Raw genomic sequence first — 21,212 nt, forward strand, 5'->3', positions numbered from 1 at the left:
AGAGTAGACCAGTGCAGGTTGACCACAGTAACCACTGAATCTAATGTCTCATTCATATAGTATTGTATATTGCTTACTTAAATTTGCTGTGGGCAATTCCAGTTGACAGAAAAACATAACTTTTGACTGCCACAACTGACTCTAAATGACCAAGCATTTTTTTTTTTTTTCCACTCTTTTATTTCCTGAGTTTCAAAGTTATTCAGCTTCTGCAACAAACATTACTTCTGTGTTACATTGCTGCCTTTTAAGAGTTCCTTGAAGATTATCTGAACAGTTCTGATGTTAAAGTTTTGTAAATATTATTTGGTCTAATTTGCAGTAAAAATACTAATTTTTCCACTGTCTTTCATATGCCTTTATGGAAACTAAATTTGATAAGTGGGTTTCTCATGTTTTATTATGAAAGTAAAGTATTTATAATGTCATAAAATTAACTCCATTTCTTCAAGCTTGAAAGGCATATTATAAAAATGATAATTAAATCAGCCACAGCAGCCAAATGGTCAGTCATATGTTTATACTGTACTGTATATTAAATGTTTGCCAAGTACCATAGAACGAGAAGTGTGTTTTAGGAAGTAATATTGTATTGCAATGTGCAGTGACTATCTACAGTATAGGTTATTTTCACCAAATTCAGTTGTATGCACTACAGAAATTGTTGCATGTATTGTATTATACTTTATCATCATCAACAGTACACAAAAAATCCTTAACATATATGAACAAATGAACTAGTTGACTTTGTGAGCCCACAGGATGTGGAGCTGTTTGAAGGCATCGTGAAAGATCTGTTTCCCTGCGAGAAAAGCAGCGTTCATCCAGATTCAGCTCTCGAGGCAGCCATACGCAAAACTCTGGCCAACAACAATCTCCAGGTCAGGCAATCACATTATGAGGCTTGGGTTGAGGAGGGTTATCATAGATTACATAATTGTGAAAGTCCTTATACAGTAATACATCAATATATGATACCCCTAGATGCGATACCCCGGCTGAACGATGGGTGTAGAAATACCACGATACCCCGCTTAATGATGGCCAAACCCCAGATTAACGATGGGTTTTGATTATTGTTTTTTTTTATCAGTTTTGATGATATTTTAGACTAAAATTGTATGTTTAGGTTGATTTATAAACTGTTTTTAGACCAAGATTAATATGTTTTAGCCATAGATGGGGTGAACATTATCATTTGGGGATACAGATTACTAAACTCGATTTTTTCCAGACATATTTAACAATTTTCAGATTTTATTTGTTGATTTCAGTGAGTTATTTATAGGTGTTAGGCTTAGGTTAGCTTCCTTTACAGCTGTTAGACCATTTTGATTGGCTTTAAATTTGTTTCAGGGCTCATTTGGGTGGGTTTTGGACTTGGTTACAGGGAAAACCCAAGGCTGATGAATCCTTCTCATTACTTTACATGTTAAAAGTACCCCGATGTATGATATCCCACCTAACGATTGGGTTGTACTTAACCATTTACATCATTAAACCGGGGTATACCTGTACATTCTTACATGTGCTAGTCTTGTTCAGTTGATGACAGCTCTTCATGCTGCATGATATCTGGCAGCATCTCTTTTCAGACCCAAACCTCTAAGCTCATTCAGTCAGACTTTATCCTACGTCTTGATAAACACCAAGGTATTGTAGTATAGTGATGTATGGTGGTGAAGTGTAGAAGAGTTTGGTGGTTGCATATGGTGATGTTTAGTGTGGAGTTTGATGATATGTGGTTGTGATGGTGGTGAAGTGTAGCAGTGAAATGCATTAGTATGTGGTGTTGCAGGAGGTGGAGTGGTTCCGTGAGAAGATGGTTCAGTTGTACAACATGATACTGGTGCGTCATGGGGTCATGGTAGTGGGTGAGCCTCTTAGTGGCAAGACTCAGGCCTACCAGGTCAGTCCTCCCAGTATGATGCATCAAATAACACACTGCACACCACAATACAAATTCCTGTATGTATCCCACCACAATGCTAGGTACTTCAGAACATAACATACTGCGCATCACAACTATACAGGGGCTGATGGGAAGCCCACACTTGGTGGTACCCTGTGTGAAGCAGCTGTGGAGTCCATTCAAAAGCTAAACCTCCCCATATTTCCCTGCACCTTGCCATGTTTAAGATACTAATTTGACTCTAGTGAGCCACTGACTTCCACAGTGAGATGCCAGATCACTACACAGTGTGTATACCGTACTGTATTCTACTGTACCTGTAGAATGGCTTCACAGAAGCAGTTGTTTCCCTGTGGTCGACAGGTCTGCTGGGCCAGACAGATTGGGGTTAAGCAACATCAGTAACAACAACAGCAGTACTTCAGTATGTATTCCACCAATGCTTGATAGCTCAGAACCTAGCACATTGCACCACAACTATACACATCAGTTTGTTTATCAGTAAAGGTTTCAGACTCAGCTCCACACACACTCCCATATTTTCATCAGTAAATGTTTTAAAAGGACATTATGCTCTCCTGTATCCAGCAGTCACATGTAGTATTTCTTTTTTGTACCGAATAATGCTGTATAATATAGTTACACATTCCACAGTACCACATACTTTTCTAATGTTACCTGACAGTGCTAGGCACTCTTCTTTAATGCAGTGCCAAAGCTCTTGACATTGCACGGTATCCCATAACCTATTTAAATTGTTGCATTGTTCAACAACTAATATCAGTATTATTTTGCACCATAGAGTAACATGATCCAATGGGCATAATGCTGCACCAGAAGATGACACTCTGATATAAAATGCACACATTGCTACACACATTTCAATATGTATACTACTCTTTCATGGAGTCACACATACATTTACAGTATAGTAGCACATTACAGCATACAGTGGAGGTCATTATGTATAAAGCTGCACTATGCGCTGTAAACAACATAAACTATGATACTGTATTATACTTCTCCATGGTGCTGCACTGTTGCAAACCCTGATGAGTAGTTTAACACTAGCACCCAGTAACTTTTGTTCTAGCCCATGCCATCGTAAGCAGTAAACACATATCTCAACAGCAGTACAGTACTTCCAATATTTCACTATACACCATGTACTTCATTCTTTTTGGCAACAGTATATAAGGTCTTACTTACCACATATTTTCTACTTATGAGCATATATAATTATGATCATACTGTAGAGTGAACATGAAATTTTCTGTAGTTAACAGTAGTTCCTTTTTGTATTGCCCACTTTATTCTTACCACTTACACTGTGATGCTCTTTTTCATATGTTTCTTTAAATTTATTATTATTAATCAAGCATCCATTGTGAGAATGCTTTTCCATTCATTGTATGCTCTTGTCAGTTTCATATTATGTAGATGAGTTAGATACACATACATATATACATTCATATACAGGGCTGTATATTGCTTACATATCCATACTTTAAATAGTGGCATGGTATATGAATGAATATCTATATGTATATCTTAAAAGTAGTTTTTACTGTATAATGTGTCAGAATGTTACAGTATGTCTTACATGAATTTTCTGAGGAGTTGAAATCCTTCAGGGTAATAAGCTTTTCATGGTTATAACTTTACAGAATGTACAGGGTGCAGAGGATCAGCAAATAGCATTTATAAATTTTAAAGTTGTCATGCTTAGAAGTCAAGGCAACTTGAGTACACTTTAATAACTTTTTCTGTCATGGTACTGTAGATGTAAACTGCACAGCATATTTTGCTCATATTGTCTTAATTTTCAGGTGTTGTAGGCAGATGTGATTTATGTTGTAAATATTAACCTTTTCCGTCATCAGAGGTAGCACTCCATGCACACTGTACAACATGCCTTTATCATACTCTACTGGCATGGTATACAACATAGCATTGTCTAGGAATTAATGTACTGTATTCAGCCGACCCTAGAGCCTTAATGCCACTGCCACCTAAGAGACTCACTGTAGCTCAGGCCGCACCTCATATACAATATTTTCATATTTCACAGGCTGAAGATTGAGTAGCATGTAGAGCAAAACTACCCCAACCACTGCAGTTCATATTTATGAAATAGCTTATCATTTCATATTAAACTTAATGGATAAAAGTAAGAGAAAGCAAAGCTCAGCTTCTTAGAAGTTCTTCTCAGCCGTACACATTCTTTATACAGTGCACAAAAAATGTACGAACTGCATATTGCTTATTAAGTAGGCATTTCCAGTTTTGTTTTTAATATCGTTGATCTTTAGGCTACTGTTTATTTGTTATTAAAGCTAATCATTATTATAATTACTTGCAGCAATTCTCATTTCTCAGAAGCCTGTCTGTGTATTTAGCTGTTCAGTATATGCAAGAAACTGTCCCCCCTGCCTTCCTACTGAAGGCTGATGCCCAGTTTCCCGATGACCTTCCCTCAACAGACACTGGCGGAGGCTCTCCAGCAGAAGGGGCGACAAAGAAGACTTGGCATGTTCAGGGCCGTCGCTAAGGGGGTGTCTAGTGCTGCCCTTTGTTGTTTTAGGGGTGGTAGAGTGAGGGTAGTTGAGGGTGCCAGTGTTGAGGAGTGCAAGATCAGAGGTAGACTTTGTGGGAATGAAGTGGAATAAATGAAAAGAAATTAGAGCACTAGAAGTTTATACACAAAAGGGAAGAGGAAGTTATGGGATTTTGCTTGGTCATAAAGCTTTCTCTTTCTATCTGATTTTGTAACCTTTCTAATACAGGGTGAGGAAACACATGATATGGCAAAAACCATGTGTATAAACCATCTCTGTTCCATCAGAGTAGAGAGTGATGAAAATCATATCTGATTCTGGCAGAATTGAACAGGAGGTTATTTTTTTTGCTTTTGCCCGAAGAGTGAATAGACATTGTCATTAGCAGTGCCTGACTAAATTAGAAATAAGCCAGACTGAGTAAGACATGCCCAAACCAATGCTTGAACAAGGACTGTTTGGGTAAATCTCCATTTTCTGTGCTCTAAGGTGGTGGGTCACAGGGAGACTATAGGGAGGCAGAGCAGGTTGAAACATCCCTTTGAGTAGCAAATGATTGTCAGTTGCCTCCTAAGTCTCCAGCAGAAAAGAAAATGACATCAGTGCTGAAGAAACATTACCCTGGCACTCAGAAACACTTTGGCCTGGCACTCCTTTCACATCTCTAAGCCCTTGATAGGTAGTGTTGACTGAGTTGTGGAAAAGAAAGATTAGCCTTTAGCTAATGGTGGTCATTTTATATGTTTCATGCTGGCTATCCATATCTAATGCTCTGAGGTGTTCTGTAAATGACCATCAGACTTTTGGGCTGGCCTACACATGCTCTCTCCCAGTTTTAAGAACATGGCCATTGCTCTTCAGCTTGGTAGGATTTGCTAGAAACAGTAGGAACAAATTCTGTTCACTTTACAAACTCAGCTGAGTGAGAATAAATCTCTTCTGTTCTGATAATGAAGCTGGTGCAATTGGCTCCTCTCTGCTCAGATGATGACAGATGTACATATGGCTTCTGTTATACCTTTATGTGTTGAAAGAAACCAATAAGAAGTGGAAAATTGACCCAGTTGTGTGGTGAGAGGTGTTAGATTTAGTGCTACTGTATTGTACTGCTTTTAATGTTTTCAGTTAGTGCATAGCTTAAATGATTACGGATAGGGTCACAGAGATTCTCTTACAGTCACTGTACTGTACTTGGTTTCTAGTGTGTGTCAGATGAACTAGCATCAGTTTTTCGTTTAATCAGTGAGACTGTGTTGCACATTACCACAAGATCCAGACAAGTACTGTGCATAGCTTACTAATGTTGCATGATGTTTGCCTCCCAGCATGCATAGATGTAGCTGTAGTCTCAGGTATTTAGTAAGTTTAGGTGCGACATACATATCTGGATTATAATTCTTGTGAAAACTTTGCTTACTTACAAGTTTGACATATTAAGGAGTAGTTCAAATGTGTTACCCATTTTTATAATCCGCAAGCAAGTTCAAATTTGGCCATCATATTTGGGTAGAGTATTTTTTGGAGCCATACAATTTTTGACTAATGCCTGCTGAATATATACCGTGTAATGCTTGCAGCCTTTTTTATTCCAAAGTAGCTTCATCAGTTATGAGATATTGTACATAGAAAGCATAATTTTGACAAGCACTTTACACACAGCATTAGCTGTAAGTTATAAATTCAACTTCCATCAACAGTACCATTCGTATCAGTGCTCTGTATATTCAGGATGACAAATACATTATCTGGATGTACAATTGGACAGGGTCTGGCTTCAGCGGTGGAACGTGTTGGGCGTGAGAGGAAGATGGGTGATGAGCGGGGCGTGCAGTACAAGATTATCAACCCGAAGGCACTTACTCTGGGACAGCTGTATGGTGCCTATGACCCCTTCTCACATGAATGGTCTGATGGTGAGATATAGTATAATTTTCATTATCATACCATTTCAGTTTATGACATAAACAAAGTGGGTAAGGTCTGGTAACAAGGAAAACAAAGCAGAGGACTGAATGTGAGAGGAGGGGTGGGGGCAAAGTTTGGGTTTAGATAGAAGTGTGGTAAAGGATAAGAATGATGTAATTGTGAGATGGAAAGAGAATTTAGCTCTCCAGCAGCGGGCTACATCATGGAGGGTGTAGAAGAGTGAAAGTTTAATGAGGCGCTTGTGGTATGGAGACTAAGCACAAATTGAGACACATTTCATCTTCATGTTTAGAGAATGCAAGTAGTAATTTTATGGTTAATTGATACATCAGATGTTGACTGGCTGTTGCCTGCATAGGGTGGCAGTGGGTTAGTAGGTGTGTTGAAATGGAAGTACACAGGATATGGGAGAGATCAGTGGGCTCTGAAGCACATGTCAGCAGAAATCAGTTGCTTACAGGTACTGAACATGTATGCCAATATGTAATTGCAAATGCTGAAAGTTTGTAGTTATTGACTCCAAAAATAGGCAGAACTTATTGTAAAGCTTTAGAAGCAAAGCTGCAGATGCTATTCCATCATAACGGTTGGCGGTGTAGGTGTGTTGGCCAAAACCTTCCGAGAGATGGCCACGTCATCGAGTGAGGAGCGACGGTGGCTGGTGCTGGATGGACCGGTGGATGCTGCCTGGGTGGAAAATCTCAACACTGTCCTCGATGACAACAAGAAACTGTGCCTCATGTCTGGCGAGATCATACAGGTGTGTTGCCTGGGCACTGGGGGGTTTAGGTGCCCCTTATGGGCATCTGATGATTGTATTTGACCAGATTATACTCAGATGATTTCAGTAGACTGAGAAGTTGATAAAATGAACTTTGTTTATAACCACTCTGTGTCTTATACTGTTGACTAAATGAATTATGCTCAGAAAAAGCAGTCACTACTGTATTAGGTTAATATAAACATGTGTAGAATAATTTGCCTGTAAAATCCTCTGCCAGATGCCTAACAAAATGAGTGTGATTTTTGAGACGTGTGACCTAGAACAAGCATCTCCAGCCACTGTGTCTCGCTGTGGCATGATCTATATGGAAACTAAGCAGCTTGGGTGGCGCCCTCTAAAGGTAGGTCGTTACAGGTAGGAACAGGGATGGCATATCAAAAAGAAATTAGATTCTCTTCATAATAATCCTTTGTATGATGTAGCTATATATACATTCATGGAATCAGATTGTGTGAATATTAATAGTTACTTGAAAACCAGTTCAGTACCCAAACAACAGTTCATTCTATTTTGACTATTGCCAAGAGATTTTATTCAGCATAAGAAGGACAATGTGTGATCCAGAGGTTTAAAAATAGGGAGTACAGTACAGTGAAGTCATAGTCTTATTATTTTTTTTTTTATCCCCACTCTGTCCATCCTCATGTTTCTATTAGTATATTTGCCATTCTCTCTCTCACCAGTTCCACCACTCCTTCTCCTTTCTCATCACTCCCTGACCTGTTCTGTAATTATTCCCTCAATTGTTCCTCTTTTTCTTTACCTGTTCTGCTACTCCCTTTCCAGTTCCAGTGTTCCTTCAGGTATTCCACCACTTCCTCACTTATTCCAGGCTTCCTACCTAGCGAGTCTTCCTAGTGCCATCAAGGGTGAGGTGCGGGACATGGTGGACAGTGTGCTGGAATGGATGCTGCCTCCTCTTTTCCATTTCATTGCCAAACGCTGCAGGTTCATGATCCAAACTTCAGAGCTGCATCTCTTCCAGGTACCTGGCCACACTAGGGGTTATTTTCATACTGAAGCATACTGAGTACTGCACTATGTGCTGCATTTATAAGTGTCTTCCATAGTTATACATGTCCATTAGTTTTTTTTTTTTTATAATTATTGGTAGCAGGCCACACTGCTTTCTTTGTAATACCAGTATTATCCTCCACAACACAGATGAAGTGGTAGATTTTTCCCCTTTATCAGTTTACACTCAGTTGAACCTTGGATCACAACTACAACAATATTAGTCAAAAGTGGTATTTAGTGACCATTGAGGCTGCCATCCAAGTTTGATACTTTAATATGACCTCTCAGTATCTTACTGTTCAGTGATAAAATTATTAGAACAGGTATCATAGTTTCCATTATATTCTCTTTTCTTATATTCATTTCTTTTCTCTTTTTATTCTCTTCTCTTCTTCCTTTGTGTTCTCTTTTTGTCTCTTCTCTTCTCTTCTTTTCATTTCTCAACTTTTCTTTTATCTTCTCTTTTTTTGTCTCTTCACATCTCTTCTGTCTTTTTTGTCACTTACTTTTTTTCATTTTTCATTTTTTTTTTCCTTCATCTCTTCCTTTGTTATCTTTTATCTAATCTTTCCTCCCAGTCCTTCACACGGCTGCTGGACTCTCAGCTAGATGAAGTGCGTGAAGCAGGGAAGCCACTGGGACCGAAGATCTCTGATGACAAGCTAACATCCCTCCTCCAGTACCTCATCACCTTTGTCATTCCCTGGTCCATTGCCTCCACAATCACAGGTGTGTTTCCAAGTACAGTAGTAGCATACACCAGCGTTATCTCTTTTATTGCTGTGGATAAATGTGAGTAAAATATTTAGGCTAATGGTACTAAACATTTATTTCCACACTATCCTCACCTTTGCTGTCATCCTTTTAGATTTTTTTCTTAATCCCTCACCACTTTCTTATTTTCCTTCACCTTCACCCACACTTTCAATTCCACCTCCTCCCAGGAACCAGTCGGCGCCTTTTTGATCAGTTCTTCCGGAAGCTGTTATCAGGCAAAGTTGACTCTGCTCCTAAACCTGATTGCTTTCGACTGACTAAGGGGTAGGTCGTATGTGTTGAGAGTGTGGGTACAGGAGTGAGTGAGAGCATGTAGTGTTTTAGGATGGGTGTGGGCATTACAGACAACACCTCATTAATATACAAGGTACAGGTATGCATTCTAAAATCTCACAGCTTTTTCCATACATCTAGTACTGTAAATAATGGTGTGCTGTGGAGCCTACTATGGTGCCCCTATTAACTGGGTGAAGAGACAGATTTGGCATCCACTTCAAGAACCAAACTTTTACACTTTCCCTAGCCTCACAGTGGTGAGGCATTCTGCCACAGGGGAACATCGGTTCACTACGCAAGATTTTTTTTTTTTTTTTTTTATACGAGGAAGAAGGAACCAAAGGCTGAGCCCACAGAATGTTCCTTCCAAGAAAAAAAAAAAAAACTGTACAAAAGGGAGCCAATTTCAAGATCCATTCATTTCGAGATGCCTGGACACACTCCGTTTGAAAGACTGGAGATCATAGGGAGTAGGAAATACAGAGGGAGACAGTTCCAGTGTTGACCTGTTGCGTAAATGAAAGACTGGGAGTAACGGTTAACACTTGCATTAAAGAGTTGGACAGGAAAGGGATGAGAGCTTGTTGCTAGATGGGTGCTACGTGCCCATCTTAGAGGTGGAGGGATGCAAGCAGACAGTTCAGAGAAGCAGTGACCATTGAAGTAGCGACAGAAAAGAGAAAAAGAGGTACAGTGCAGTGAAGAGACAGAGGTTGAAGGGAGCCAGTAAGAGGAGGAGAGTTGATGAGACGAATAGCCTTTGAGGGGTTTGCTTGTCTATGGGTGTATAGCTAAACACCAAGGATTACACAACAACTGTAAATTGAGGAATTAGCAGATCAGGTTTTGAGGTCTCATTGAAACTTTAACAGGTTATTTTTCCATAATTTACTGTGAACTTAATAGCCCACCTAAAAAACAAAAGGTTTGTGTGAATGACTTTGAAGTTGGGAGAAGGCATAATATGTCAGGGAAGAAGTGGATAGATATAGTTAATGAGTGCATGAGAAAGTGATATGTGGAAGTTGTTGAAGCAAAGGAATTGATGTGGGATTGAAATGGTTGGATGTGGTATGTGCTGAGAAACACATGACATGATTTTTTTGCTCCTTTTTTTTTAACTTTCTAATTGAAAAAATAGCCATCTGACAGTTGTATCTGAGTTTCATCTAAAATGAAAAATATTCATGTGCAGATGATTATGCTGCTGATGTGGAGCCAGGAGTCCAAAGATGTGAATGACTATTTGGTCCATTTCATGTTGATAGTTCTCCCACTTCTGTGCTGTCTCTTTGTTTCTGGATCCTAACTCACCAATTATTTAAGGTTAGAATAAGAGTTAGGTTGATGATGATGATGATGATGATGATGATAATAATGATATGCTTATGATGATATACCATCAACCACAGCATGTTGCCTCCTGAGAGTGGGCTGGTATTTGACTTCATGTATGAACATGAAACTCAACGGTGGGTTCCCTGGTATGACATCTTGGACAAAAACAGACTTGTTATCCCTGCTGATGCCAAGGTAAGGACATATAGCAGAAACTGTTTCTGAATAGACATTATATATTTTTCTATACAAAAGATTATGGTAGTATCTGCTCAAGCCAGCATATTAGCTACAATGAGATGTTATGTGTAACTTTACAGGAGTCCTGATGTCCATGCCTTATAAAATATAAGCATCAGGGATAATTCATATTTCCAAACACTCTATCTTGGTATTTATCTATTGCCAGATACTTTAATCCCAGAAGGGATGGCCACAAACAAATTGCCTCCACATCACCTTGTATACTGCTGTCAGGTGGCCCTCTCTGCATCCCACCCCACTCTTTTTAATATTCCTTGTCACTCTGTTCTTGCACTTTATACAATACTTAGTCTCCCTCTCCCCCTCCTTCGCTCTGCCTTTTCACATACACTCTCTTAGTCAGTCTCTCTCTCTCCATTCCCACCATATAGTCAAGACAGTGTTTTTTTTTTTTTTTTTTTTTTTTTTTTTTTTTTTTTTAATGCGAGGAAGAAGGAACCAAAGGCCATGAGCCCGCAGTAACAGTTCCCTCCAAGAGAAAAACAAAATACAATATAGAGCCAAATTCAAGATCCGATCATTTTGAGATGCCTGGACACACTGCGTTTGAAAGACTGGAGATCATAGGCAGCAGGAAATACAGACAGAGGGAGACAGTTCCAGAGCTGACCTGTTGCATAAATGAAAGACTGGGAGTAACGGTTAACTCTTGCATTAGAGAGTTGGACAGAAAAAGGATGAGAGTTTGCTGCCAGGACGGTGCTACGCGCCCGTCGTAGAGAGGTGGAGGAATGCAAGCAGAGAGTTCAGAGGAGCAGTGACCATTAAAGTAGCGATAGAAAAGAGATAAAGATGCAACAGTGCGGCGAAGAGACAGAGGTTGAAGGGAGTCAGTAAGAGGAGGAGAGTTAATGAGACGAAAAGCCTTTGCCTCCACCCTATTGAGAAGAGCTGTATGTGGGGAGCCTCCCCACACATGAGAGTTGTACTCCACACAGGGCGGATAAAACCCTGTATAGAGTCAACAATTGTGCAGGGGTAAAGAAAGAGCGGAGTCGGCTTAGCACACCCAATCTCTTGGAAGCAGATTTTACAAGAGATGTAATATGATATTTCCAAGATAAGTCCCGAGTAAATGAAACCCCAAGCATGTTCCAAGGATGATGCAGGATTAAGCTGAATATTATTAAACATTAGTGGGTATACCTGTGGAAGATTTTGTCGGGTTGATAGGTGTAAGAACTGAGTCTTAGATGCATTAAAGACAACCATTATTTTTACCCCAGTCAGAGATACGAGCCAAATCAGACATTAGGTGTGCCACAGCCTCATCCCTTGCTTGTTGAAGTAACTGTTGAGATGGGCGTTGCGGGAACCGAATGGAAAGGTGAAGGGTGGAGTCGCAGCGTATGAGTGGATAGGGTTAGATGTACAGCTTAGAAGATCATTGATGAATAAAAGGAAGAGAGTTGGTGATAGGACAGAGCCCTGAGGAACACCACTGTTGATAGATCTAGGAGAAGAACGATGGCTGTCTACAACAGCGGCTATAGAACGACCAGAAAGGAAGCTAGCGATGAAGGCACAGATAGAAGGATAGAAACCGTAGGAGGGCAGTTTGGAAATTAAAGATTTATGCCAGACTTGATCGAAAGCCTTTGAGATGTCAAGTGCAATGGCAAAGCTTTCACAAAGTCCCGAAAGGAGGATGACCAGGAGTCTGAAAGGTAGGTGAGAAGATCGCCAGTGGAGCTTCCCCTGACGGAACCCATACTGACGATCGGAAAGAAGGTTGTGATAGGAAAGATGCCTTAAAATTTTTCTATTAAGAATTGACTCGAAACTTTTGAAATACAGGACGTTAAAGCAATTGGACGATAGTTGGAGGGTTGGGAGTGGTCACCCTTCTTTGGGACTGGCTGAATGAGAGCAAACTTCCAGCAAGAAGGAAAGGTACAAGTTGACAGACAAAGGCGAAAGAGTTTGCCTAGGCAGGATGTAAGCACAGAAGCACAGTTCTTGAGAACAACAGGAGGGACCCCATCAGGCCCATATGCCTTGTTAGTACTGAGGCCAGTGATGGCAGAAAGTACATCAACTGAAGAAATTTTAATGTCAGCCATGAGGAAGTCAGAGGGGGGAAGTGATGGAGAAACAGCACCGGAATCGTCTAAGGTAGAATTGGAGGAGAAAGTCTGTGCGAAGAGATCTGCTTTATCAGTAGAAGAAATAGCTACAGAACCATCAGAGTAGAAAAGAGGAGGGAAGGATGATGAGGTAAAGTTGTTAGAAAGATTTTTGGCAAGATGCCAGAAGGAGCGGGAAGAATTCGAGTCGGAGAGTTGAGAGCATTTAGTATGGATGAAATTATTTTTAGTAGAGCGAAGAACAGACTTAGCACGATTCCGGGCAGAAACGTAAAGATGGTGTGATTCAGGGGTGGGTTGGCTCCGGTACCTTTTGTAGGCCCTCTCCTTGTTAGAGTACTCCTTCTCCGAACATTTTGTAGCACAACCACATCCACAACACAACACTTGTAAACCTCCTGTTTTGTCTGTCTGTTTCTCTTTGTAAGTCTATATACAGTACATGTACTCTTCCTAGATAAACCAGTTCCCCTCCTCTCACTCTTTATTTATATCCCTCCAACAGAGTCCAAGCTTCACTTCGATACATTAGTGTGGGGATCAGAGTACTGTCATATAACTGAATTGTACTTGCAGCATATTGAGTTTAGGTGTATCATTGTATTAATATAAAGGTTCCACCATGCTTGCATGCATCAACCTTTGCCACCTAATGGCGGCTCTCCTCATTACTCAATCTCTAGCAGCCTCCCTGTTCACTCCCTTATCCCTGAGGTAACATTCTGTGATCTTGTCCCAGGTCTTTTTCAGTCTGCCTCTCACAACCCTATCCCCATTGATCATACTTCTCACTTTTTGCACCCATCTGTCATCCTCCATCCTCTCAACATGCCCAAACCATCTCAGATTACCCCTCCTCATCAGAACACCAATACATTACAGTCCATCCTTCCTCTGAACGCTCTGTGAAATCTGTGGATTTCTCTTCTATTTTCCATGTGTATTTGTTGCCCTTTTTTCTTTGTACATACATATGCACATCTGTAAAGAACATTTACTTTGTTGTTCAGGTCTCAAAGCTGCTGATCCCAACGGCAGAGACAGCACGGCAAGAGTATTTTTTGAGAGCCTGTCTGGATCATGATGTGCCTCTTCTCCTACTGGGACCAACAGGCACTGGCAAAAGTGCTCTGACTTCAACCTTTTTGGTTGCTCTGCCCAAGGATAAGTTCATTATCAACACAATACACTTCTCAGCCAAGACCTCAGCAGGACAGGCCCAGGATATCATTATGTCAAAGGTGGACAGGTGAGTGGCAGGTGTATGGGGTGGGGGGCATATTATTTCCTTGATTATTGTTTTGTTTATCTAATGATTATTTTTTAGTATTGCGAGTGTGGCCAGCCATTATTGTCATTAAGTCCTCAGTAAATAGAAGAAATGTTGCTAAATATAGTTTCATTGCCACCTATAGTCAATTCACCAGTTTCCCAATTTACTGTAACAGTTGTATGGAAATGCTTGTGATATTTTAGAGCACATCATTGACTTATGACGAGGACTGCTTGTATATGTATATTGTATATTATTTGCTTATGTTTGTGAAGCACTTGTGTATCTTCCATGGCCAGGCGACGTAAGGGAGTGTTTGGTCCGGCCATGGGGAGGAAGTACGTGGTGTTCATTGATGACGTGAACCTGCCTCAGAAAGAGCTGTATGGGGCTCAGCCCCCTATAGAGTTTCTCCGCCAGTGGCTTGACCACAAACACTTCTATGATAAGAAGGACACATCGAAGATAGAATTGGTGGACTCGGTGGGTTTTATTGAATCTAGTGGTATTAAGGAACTTTTGAATTCCATATATCCTCCAGTCAGTAATATTCTAGCCATTAATTTATTTAATTTTATTCTAAGTGAAGAAAACATTTTTTTTTTTTATATTATGGAGTGGTGTCACAAGCCAGTAACAACAGAAAGACTCAACCATCCTTGCATAACATTGGTAATAAGACCTGGTCAGCAGTGTAGTTCTCTGGACTGATCCAACTATTGTACTGTCAGTGTTGCATTCTCTTCATGAGGTTTAGCTCCACCAAATATAGTGTTCTTCCCTAAGAGACTCTAAATATACCTAGAAACTGTCATAAGGAGTGACAAAGATTAATGAATATAATATAGCCAGAGGATCCCTAAACCATGCTCTCTCTCGTGATCAAAGACGAGGAACACTTTATGATGGTGATTGAGTTGTTGGCTTAAACTGTGGGTCATGGAAGTTTATCGTTGAAAATATACAGTACGGTTTATTGCATTAAAGCACAAACCAGATATTTTTGTGTTCCCTGTAAGAAGAGCAGCCCATTTTTTCACCTCCACTGTCCATACAAAGTATTGTCTCCATAACACATGTTTTGTAAGGGTATTCCTTTCATCATGATGATGATGATGATGATGATGATGATGATGATGATGGTGACAATGATGATGATGATGATGATGATGATGATGATGATGATGATGATGATGATAATGATGATTCCTTTGCCCTTTCTTACAGCAGTACATATACACTGTGAAGGTAATTTGTCATTGAATATTTTTAATGTCTCTACCATAGCTGTTCATTGGAGCCATGACGCCAGCCAGTGCTGGCCGTAACACCATCTGTGGTCGGTTCACGCGCCATCTTAATGTTTTTTGTATTGATGCCTTTGATGACACCACGCTTGACAAGATATTCGGTGCCATTGTAAAGTGGCGCTTCTCCACCCTGGAAGACACTGCCTTACAGAGATTCGACAGGGTAAGACATGATGATAGCAGTTAAAGAACAATCAGTGAAAGCTATTTAAGTTATACAGTTAATGACAAAATATTTCCAGAGACCCAGTGGAATTAATACTGAGTACACACACTTCAGTAATTCTGATTTTGATAATTCAAATGCTTGGTTCTTTAAAGTTCATATCTTTGTATACTGTATTTAAGCTCTCTTTGCATTAATAGGTACTGTATTGTCTTTGTGTATTCCTTTTGTCTCCCATTGATCATGTGTTTTGCCCTTCCTGCAGTCACTTGTAGAGGCAACAAGGGAGTTATACAAGCGAGCCAGTGCCACCTTCCTGCCTACCCCAGCTAAGAGCCACTATGTGTTCAATCTTCGTGACTTCTCGCGGGCAATAGGTGGTGTGCTGCTGTTGCCCAACTCGACCCTCACGTCCTTAGAGAAGCTGGTGCGACTCTGGCTGCACGAGGTGTACAGAGTCTTTCATGACCGCCTCTCTGATCAAGCTGACAGGTAGAGTCCTTTCCTTTGTCTTGGAATGGTAGATAATTTATGGAGATTTTCACCTGTTCAGTATGGTGACATCTTTTTTATTTTAATCAAGCTAACACCAGGTGATTTTATGCAACTTATTAAAATGTACTTTAATGGTGAAGGTGTTAATAAAGTGTATATCTAACATCTCCAGTTCAGAAAATATTGTTACATCTAAGAATAAAATGTGAACTATATCAGCATACTGTATTGAAGTGGTTAATATTGCTGAGATACATAGAGTTGAAGAAAAGATAAACAAGTGCATGAAAAGTATACATTAGGACATGTTGCAGTTGGTAATGAGATATACAGTTAGGAAATATGAATGTGTGAGTAGAATGTAAAAAGAAGATGATAGATAGAGTGGATAGATATAAACTATTTACCAGTAATAATCATGGAAGAAAAACATGATTAATTGATGTTTTTTCCCTAATATACAGTAAAGTTAATAGCTAAAAATAATTTTTAAAAAGATGACTTATATTAGAGACTTGTTGTATTCCAGAAATGAGTTCTTTGACATAGTGCGTGAGGTGAGCCAGAGGACCTTCCGTGTACAGCTCAGCTCAGTGCTTTCCCATCTGGTGCCAGAGGGGGAGGTCCTTGCCCCACACCACCTCCACAACCTCATCTTTGGTGATTTTATGATCCCTGATGCAGAGACTCGTGTTTATGATGAGGTACAACTGTATGATCCATAACAAAGAGACTCTTGTTTATGAGGTATAATATCATAATTCCAGGTTCAGAGATTCATGTATATGATGAGGTCAGATTTTTACTTAACTCCTTGAATCCAGGTGATTTTCTTTTGAGTTAGTTCTCTCAGCTACTACAATTTCATTCAGTTAAGAAAGGCTTTGCCTGCAGAAGGGGTTTAATAAGGTTGTATCTAACCCCTCCTGTTTGAAAAGTCTGTCTTAAGCTGAATAACTTTGTCAAGAGATGGCAAGAATAAAATGAAAAAGATGCCCCTGGATTCAGTGGGTTAATGGTTGGGTAAAGCATTAATGAAGTAACAATCCCCAGTACGTAGAAAACACATCATAAGAATATTTTATTTGATAGCTTCTTACAGCTACTTATCTGCCCTTCTTGATTTTTACTGTATGCTATCCAATTTTGTAGATCACAGGAGGCCGGTTTGATGATGATTGTACTGCACTATCCACTTTTGTAGATCATAGGAGGCTGGTGTGATGAGGTTGAGGATGTACTATCCACCTTTGTAGCTCATAGGAGGCTGGTGTAGCAATTATGCTGTATATTCAAACAGGTACAGAACATGAGTGACCTGCGGCATGTGATGAAGGGGTACTTGGAGGAATATAACCTAGAGATCAAGAAGCCATTGTCACTGGTGATGTTCCAGTACCTGGTGCAACATGTGTCTCGCATCAGTCGGGTTCTGAAGCAGGACTCAGGCCATGCACTGCTCATTGGTTTTGCTGGCTCAGGCCGTCAGAGTGCCACCCGCCTGGCCACATTCATGGCTCGCTATGATATCTTCCAGGTGAGTTTTGAATATTTTGTCCTATACTTAAAGGATATTTCTTTCCTTTCCTGTCATTTTTCACATAGAGTCATCATATTACCAACAACTTTTAGAAACACATGAAGTCTAGTTCAGTGTTGTTTTACGTGGGACGAGGTCATTAAGTGTGACCTCAGGGTTAAGGGACTGAACAGGGAGGCTGCCATAGATCGTGCAGCATGGAGAGCCGCCATTAGGTGACCATGGCCGACACATGCAAGCTTGTTGGAGCCTTCAAAACCAAAACTAAATTAAATGAACTGTATTGCTTCATTTCTTCTTGATTTAAATTTTTTCCTTTTTTGCATTTGTACTGTTTCTCAAAGATGTTGGTGTCTTTTAAGACCATTTCTCCTTATTTACTACTGTAGACTAAATTATTATATTTTTGGCATAGATTGAGGTGACGAAAAGCTACAGCGTGTCAGAGTGGCGTGAGGATGTAAAACGTGTGCTGATGAAGGCAGGAGGTGATGGGAAACCAACGGTGTTCCTCTTGACAGATACACAAGTTAAGGATGAGAGCTTCATTGAGGATGTGAGCACCATCCTCAACACAGGTGACCTTCCCAACCTGTACACCAATGAGGAGAGGGCTGATATTTTGGAGAAGATGCAGATCGTTGCTAAGGAGGAGGTCAGCAGTCAGACTTAGTGTTTTTCATTTTCAGTATAAAATTTTTATAATTTCCAATTTTTTCTGTTCATCTGTCATCTAGTCATTTATTGCCCTGGCAGGAGCATAGGCACCCAGGGCTAAATTATTAATTCTAGACGTTTAGGACAAGAATGACCAGTTGGTTGCCCTTATGAAGTTTTTAATTGATATTAAGTTTTACTAACTCCTATTAATACTCTAAGCCATAAATAATGCACCAAATCCGAGCAGATTTTAAAACCTTGCTGTGGCTAGATGCCCAGCCATGCTGCACATTGTTCTGTTGCATAATTTTCTGAACATTGTTAGAAATTCATACAGTAGGAAAAAGTGAGATGTGTGCAACTTTCTGAAGGGTGAAAGAAGAGTATGTCAGTTTCCTGACACAAGATGAAAATGCAGTACAGTGCTTTATTTTGTGCAGGTGCTGGCAGTGTGTGAAATATCAGTTTTCATTACCCCAGTTGTTTGTTTACAGTGCATAAGGTGATGATGGTGATGATGATGATGATGATGATGATGATGATGGTGATGATGATTCTTAAGAAATTTAGTCCAGGCATTGATGTATAAATGTCAGGGGCACTGTATTTGTAACTTTCCCCCCCCCTCACCACCACATCCATCAAAGTTGTCTCTCTCCTCTGTTTTTGTCACATCATATATTCCAGGGCCTTGACATGGTAAGAGTGTGTTAACCATTCATTGCATGTAGATATAATAATACAGTGAGGAGTACTGTTTAGTTAGTATTAAGCCCTCCAGTACAGGCCCATTGTATGTTAGTGAGCTGTCAGTAACAGAATATTCAAGGGACATAGCTAAATTAGAACTAAAGATGGGTCTCTGCCAGTGTGCAGTAGAAAATCAACACAGACAACCCCAGATGCTGATTTAGTAGTCAGTAAAGCAAAATTGTGTTGTGGTGTAGCAAAGACTGCCTTTTCCAGTATACTGAGTTTTATTTTTTTTTTTAAGTAACAGTGCTGAATGTAGCATAAAGAAACAAGTCCAGCACAAGAACTGAATACTGTACTTAACTCCTCAATCAGTGAAATGTTATATTGACTTATTTTTGCTACCTGCAGGCAATTTTATTCAGTTTTGGAGAGATCTTTTGTTGGGAAATGGGTTAGTGAAGGTTATATCTAAAACCATCAGTTTGAATAGCCTTCTCTGAAATTGTCTGGAAGTAACAAGAATATAATGAAAATATGGCATCAGATGGAAGGGATTAAATACATCACAAGTAATCCAGAGTGCTGTAACATTTGGCAAAGGTGTTTTATGTGCATTAAGATATGACTGAACATTTTTTGCACAAAGTACAATTACTGATGTTGGATGCCCACTGCATGTTATTGGCTTCAGGTTGTACTGTATATATATGTATGTACGTACATATGTAACTTCATATCTATCTATCTATCTATATATATATATATATATATATATATATATATACAGTATATATATATATATATATATATATATATATCTATATATATATATATATATATATATATATACCATGTTTTTCCAAGGGACATATATGTTTGGTGAACTTTGACAATTTATTCTGTTCACCATATTATTTAATCTTGGATTCCACCTTTAACCCACATTAGACTGTGATTATTTTAACTGTATCATGACACCATCTCTTTTCCTTTTATGCACCTCTTTTGGATATTATCATTGGTCATATATCATAATTTAAGTACTGATTCAGAATCTAGAAGTGCAGTACTGTACCTCCAGGAGACAACTAACTCAGGAGAGGGTCAGACAACAATTCTCAGTGATATCCATCTTGAACTATTTCATCATTTATATAAAGGCTTTGATTTAGAGTCCAGTTTTAGTTCAAAACTAGCAGCACCTTGAGCCTTGCCATGAAAGTAATTGGGTTCAGCCATTTTTATTCATACCTCAGGCTGCTTTTCTTCAACTGTTTCTTTGTCTCAGAACACCTGACTTCTAGTACAGCCATTTTGCTATTAGGTGGCAATCACTCCTATTTTGGGATAATTTCTAACCATGTTTATTGTTCATTGACAGTGCTTAAAGGAAGAAATGCATATAAGGTCAAAGAAAAAAGATTACTCGACTCACTAATTCATAGGAGATATGCAGTACTTACTGAGAATGAAGTTGAGAATTAAAGAAAAAAAAAGTTTAGGATAGTTATCACTGTTCATGCTCTAACAACCTTTGCTTGAGTTAATAGTCTCATGGAGGTACCAGGTGATGCCCAATGCTACTCAAAAGTGGCTTGTTGACCCAAAATCTGCTTATTGTCAAAATTACTGATAGAGAAAGGTTTAATATATCCAGATTGTTAATACTGCCAAGCCTAGTCATTCTAAAGGCTCATCAGTCATTGGTGAATTGATCAGACTTTGGTGGGATTTTTTTTTTTGTTCATAATGTGTCTCTGCATTAAGTAATGATGTGTATTTAGCTGTATATTTTGCAACAAAAAACTTACCAGTTCAAAATCCAACTAGCAAAAATTAAATATTGTGTGATTATTCAAAAGCTATGGTCTGAATGCCTCAGGAACAATTTTTGTTGATTAAAGAAGCTTTTCTGTTCAGCCCCTTGAAGATTGCAGCCAAATGACCAGGATAGAAAGGATACACTGAGTAGCAAATATAAACTGGTGTGAGGTATAGTGTACACAATCCAGCCCAGGTTTCTTGCTAAGCATTGCAACTTATGCAGCTTAAATGTTATCACTAGGATAGGCCCTGTTACAGTAATACCAAAGTAAGTTCTGGATTACTGTAGTCCATAAGCAAAGTTGTATA

At 39.4% G+C, this 21,212-nt stretch overlaps 1 protein-coding gene across 1 annotated transcript in view; it reads left to right on the plus strand.

The window, feature by feature from the left end:
* LOC145410172 (dynein axonemal heavy chain 3-like) overlaps positions 1-21,212 on the plus strand; it is a 115,787-nt gene that overhangs the window by 58,214 nt on the left and 36,361 nt on the right. Inside the window, exons 34-49 of the mRNA XM_080280371.1 lie at positions 762-881; positions 1,799-1,909; positions 6,236-6,383; positions 6,996-7,156; positions 7,398-7,520; positions 8,013-8,165; positions 8,776-8,926; positions 9,142-9,238; positions 10,663-10,783; positions 13,950-14,188; positions 14,512-14,695; positions 15,500-15,685; positions 15,954-16,180; positions 16,713-16,887; positions 17,484-17,720; positions 18,139-18,378. Of these exons, the coding sequence (XP_080136497.1) occupies positions 762-881; positions 1,799-1,909; positions 6,236-6,383; positions 6,996-7,156; positions 7,398-7,520; positions 8,013-8,165; positions 8,776-8,926; positions 9,142-9,238; positions 10,663-10,783; positions 13,950-14,188; positions 14,512-14,695; positions 15,500-15,685; positions 15,954-16,180; positions 16,713-16,887; positions 17,484-17,720; positions 18,139-18,378 (2,673 nt within the window). The remainder of the gene's footprint in view (positions 1-761; positions 882-1,798; positions 1,910-6,235; positions 6,384-6,995; positions 7,157-7,397; positions 7,521-8,012; positions 8,166-8,775; positions 8,927-9,141; positions 9,239-10,662; positions 10,784-13,949; positions 14,189-14,511; positions 14,696-15,499; positions 15,686-15,953; positions 16,181-16,712; positions 16,888-17,483; positions 17,721-18,138; positions 18,379-21,212) is intronic.

Source organism: Coenobita brevimanus, chromosome 84 (genome assembly GCF_032717465.1).
Source record: "Coenobita brevimanus isolate Jiangsu-jjx chromosome 84, ASM3271746v2, whole genome shotgun sequence".
NCBI classification, from domain to species: Eukaryota; Metazoa; Arthropoda; class Malacostraca; order Decapoda; family Coenobitidae; genus Coenobita; species Coenobita brevimanus.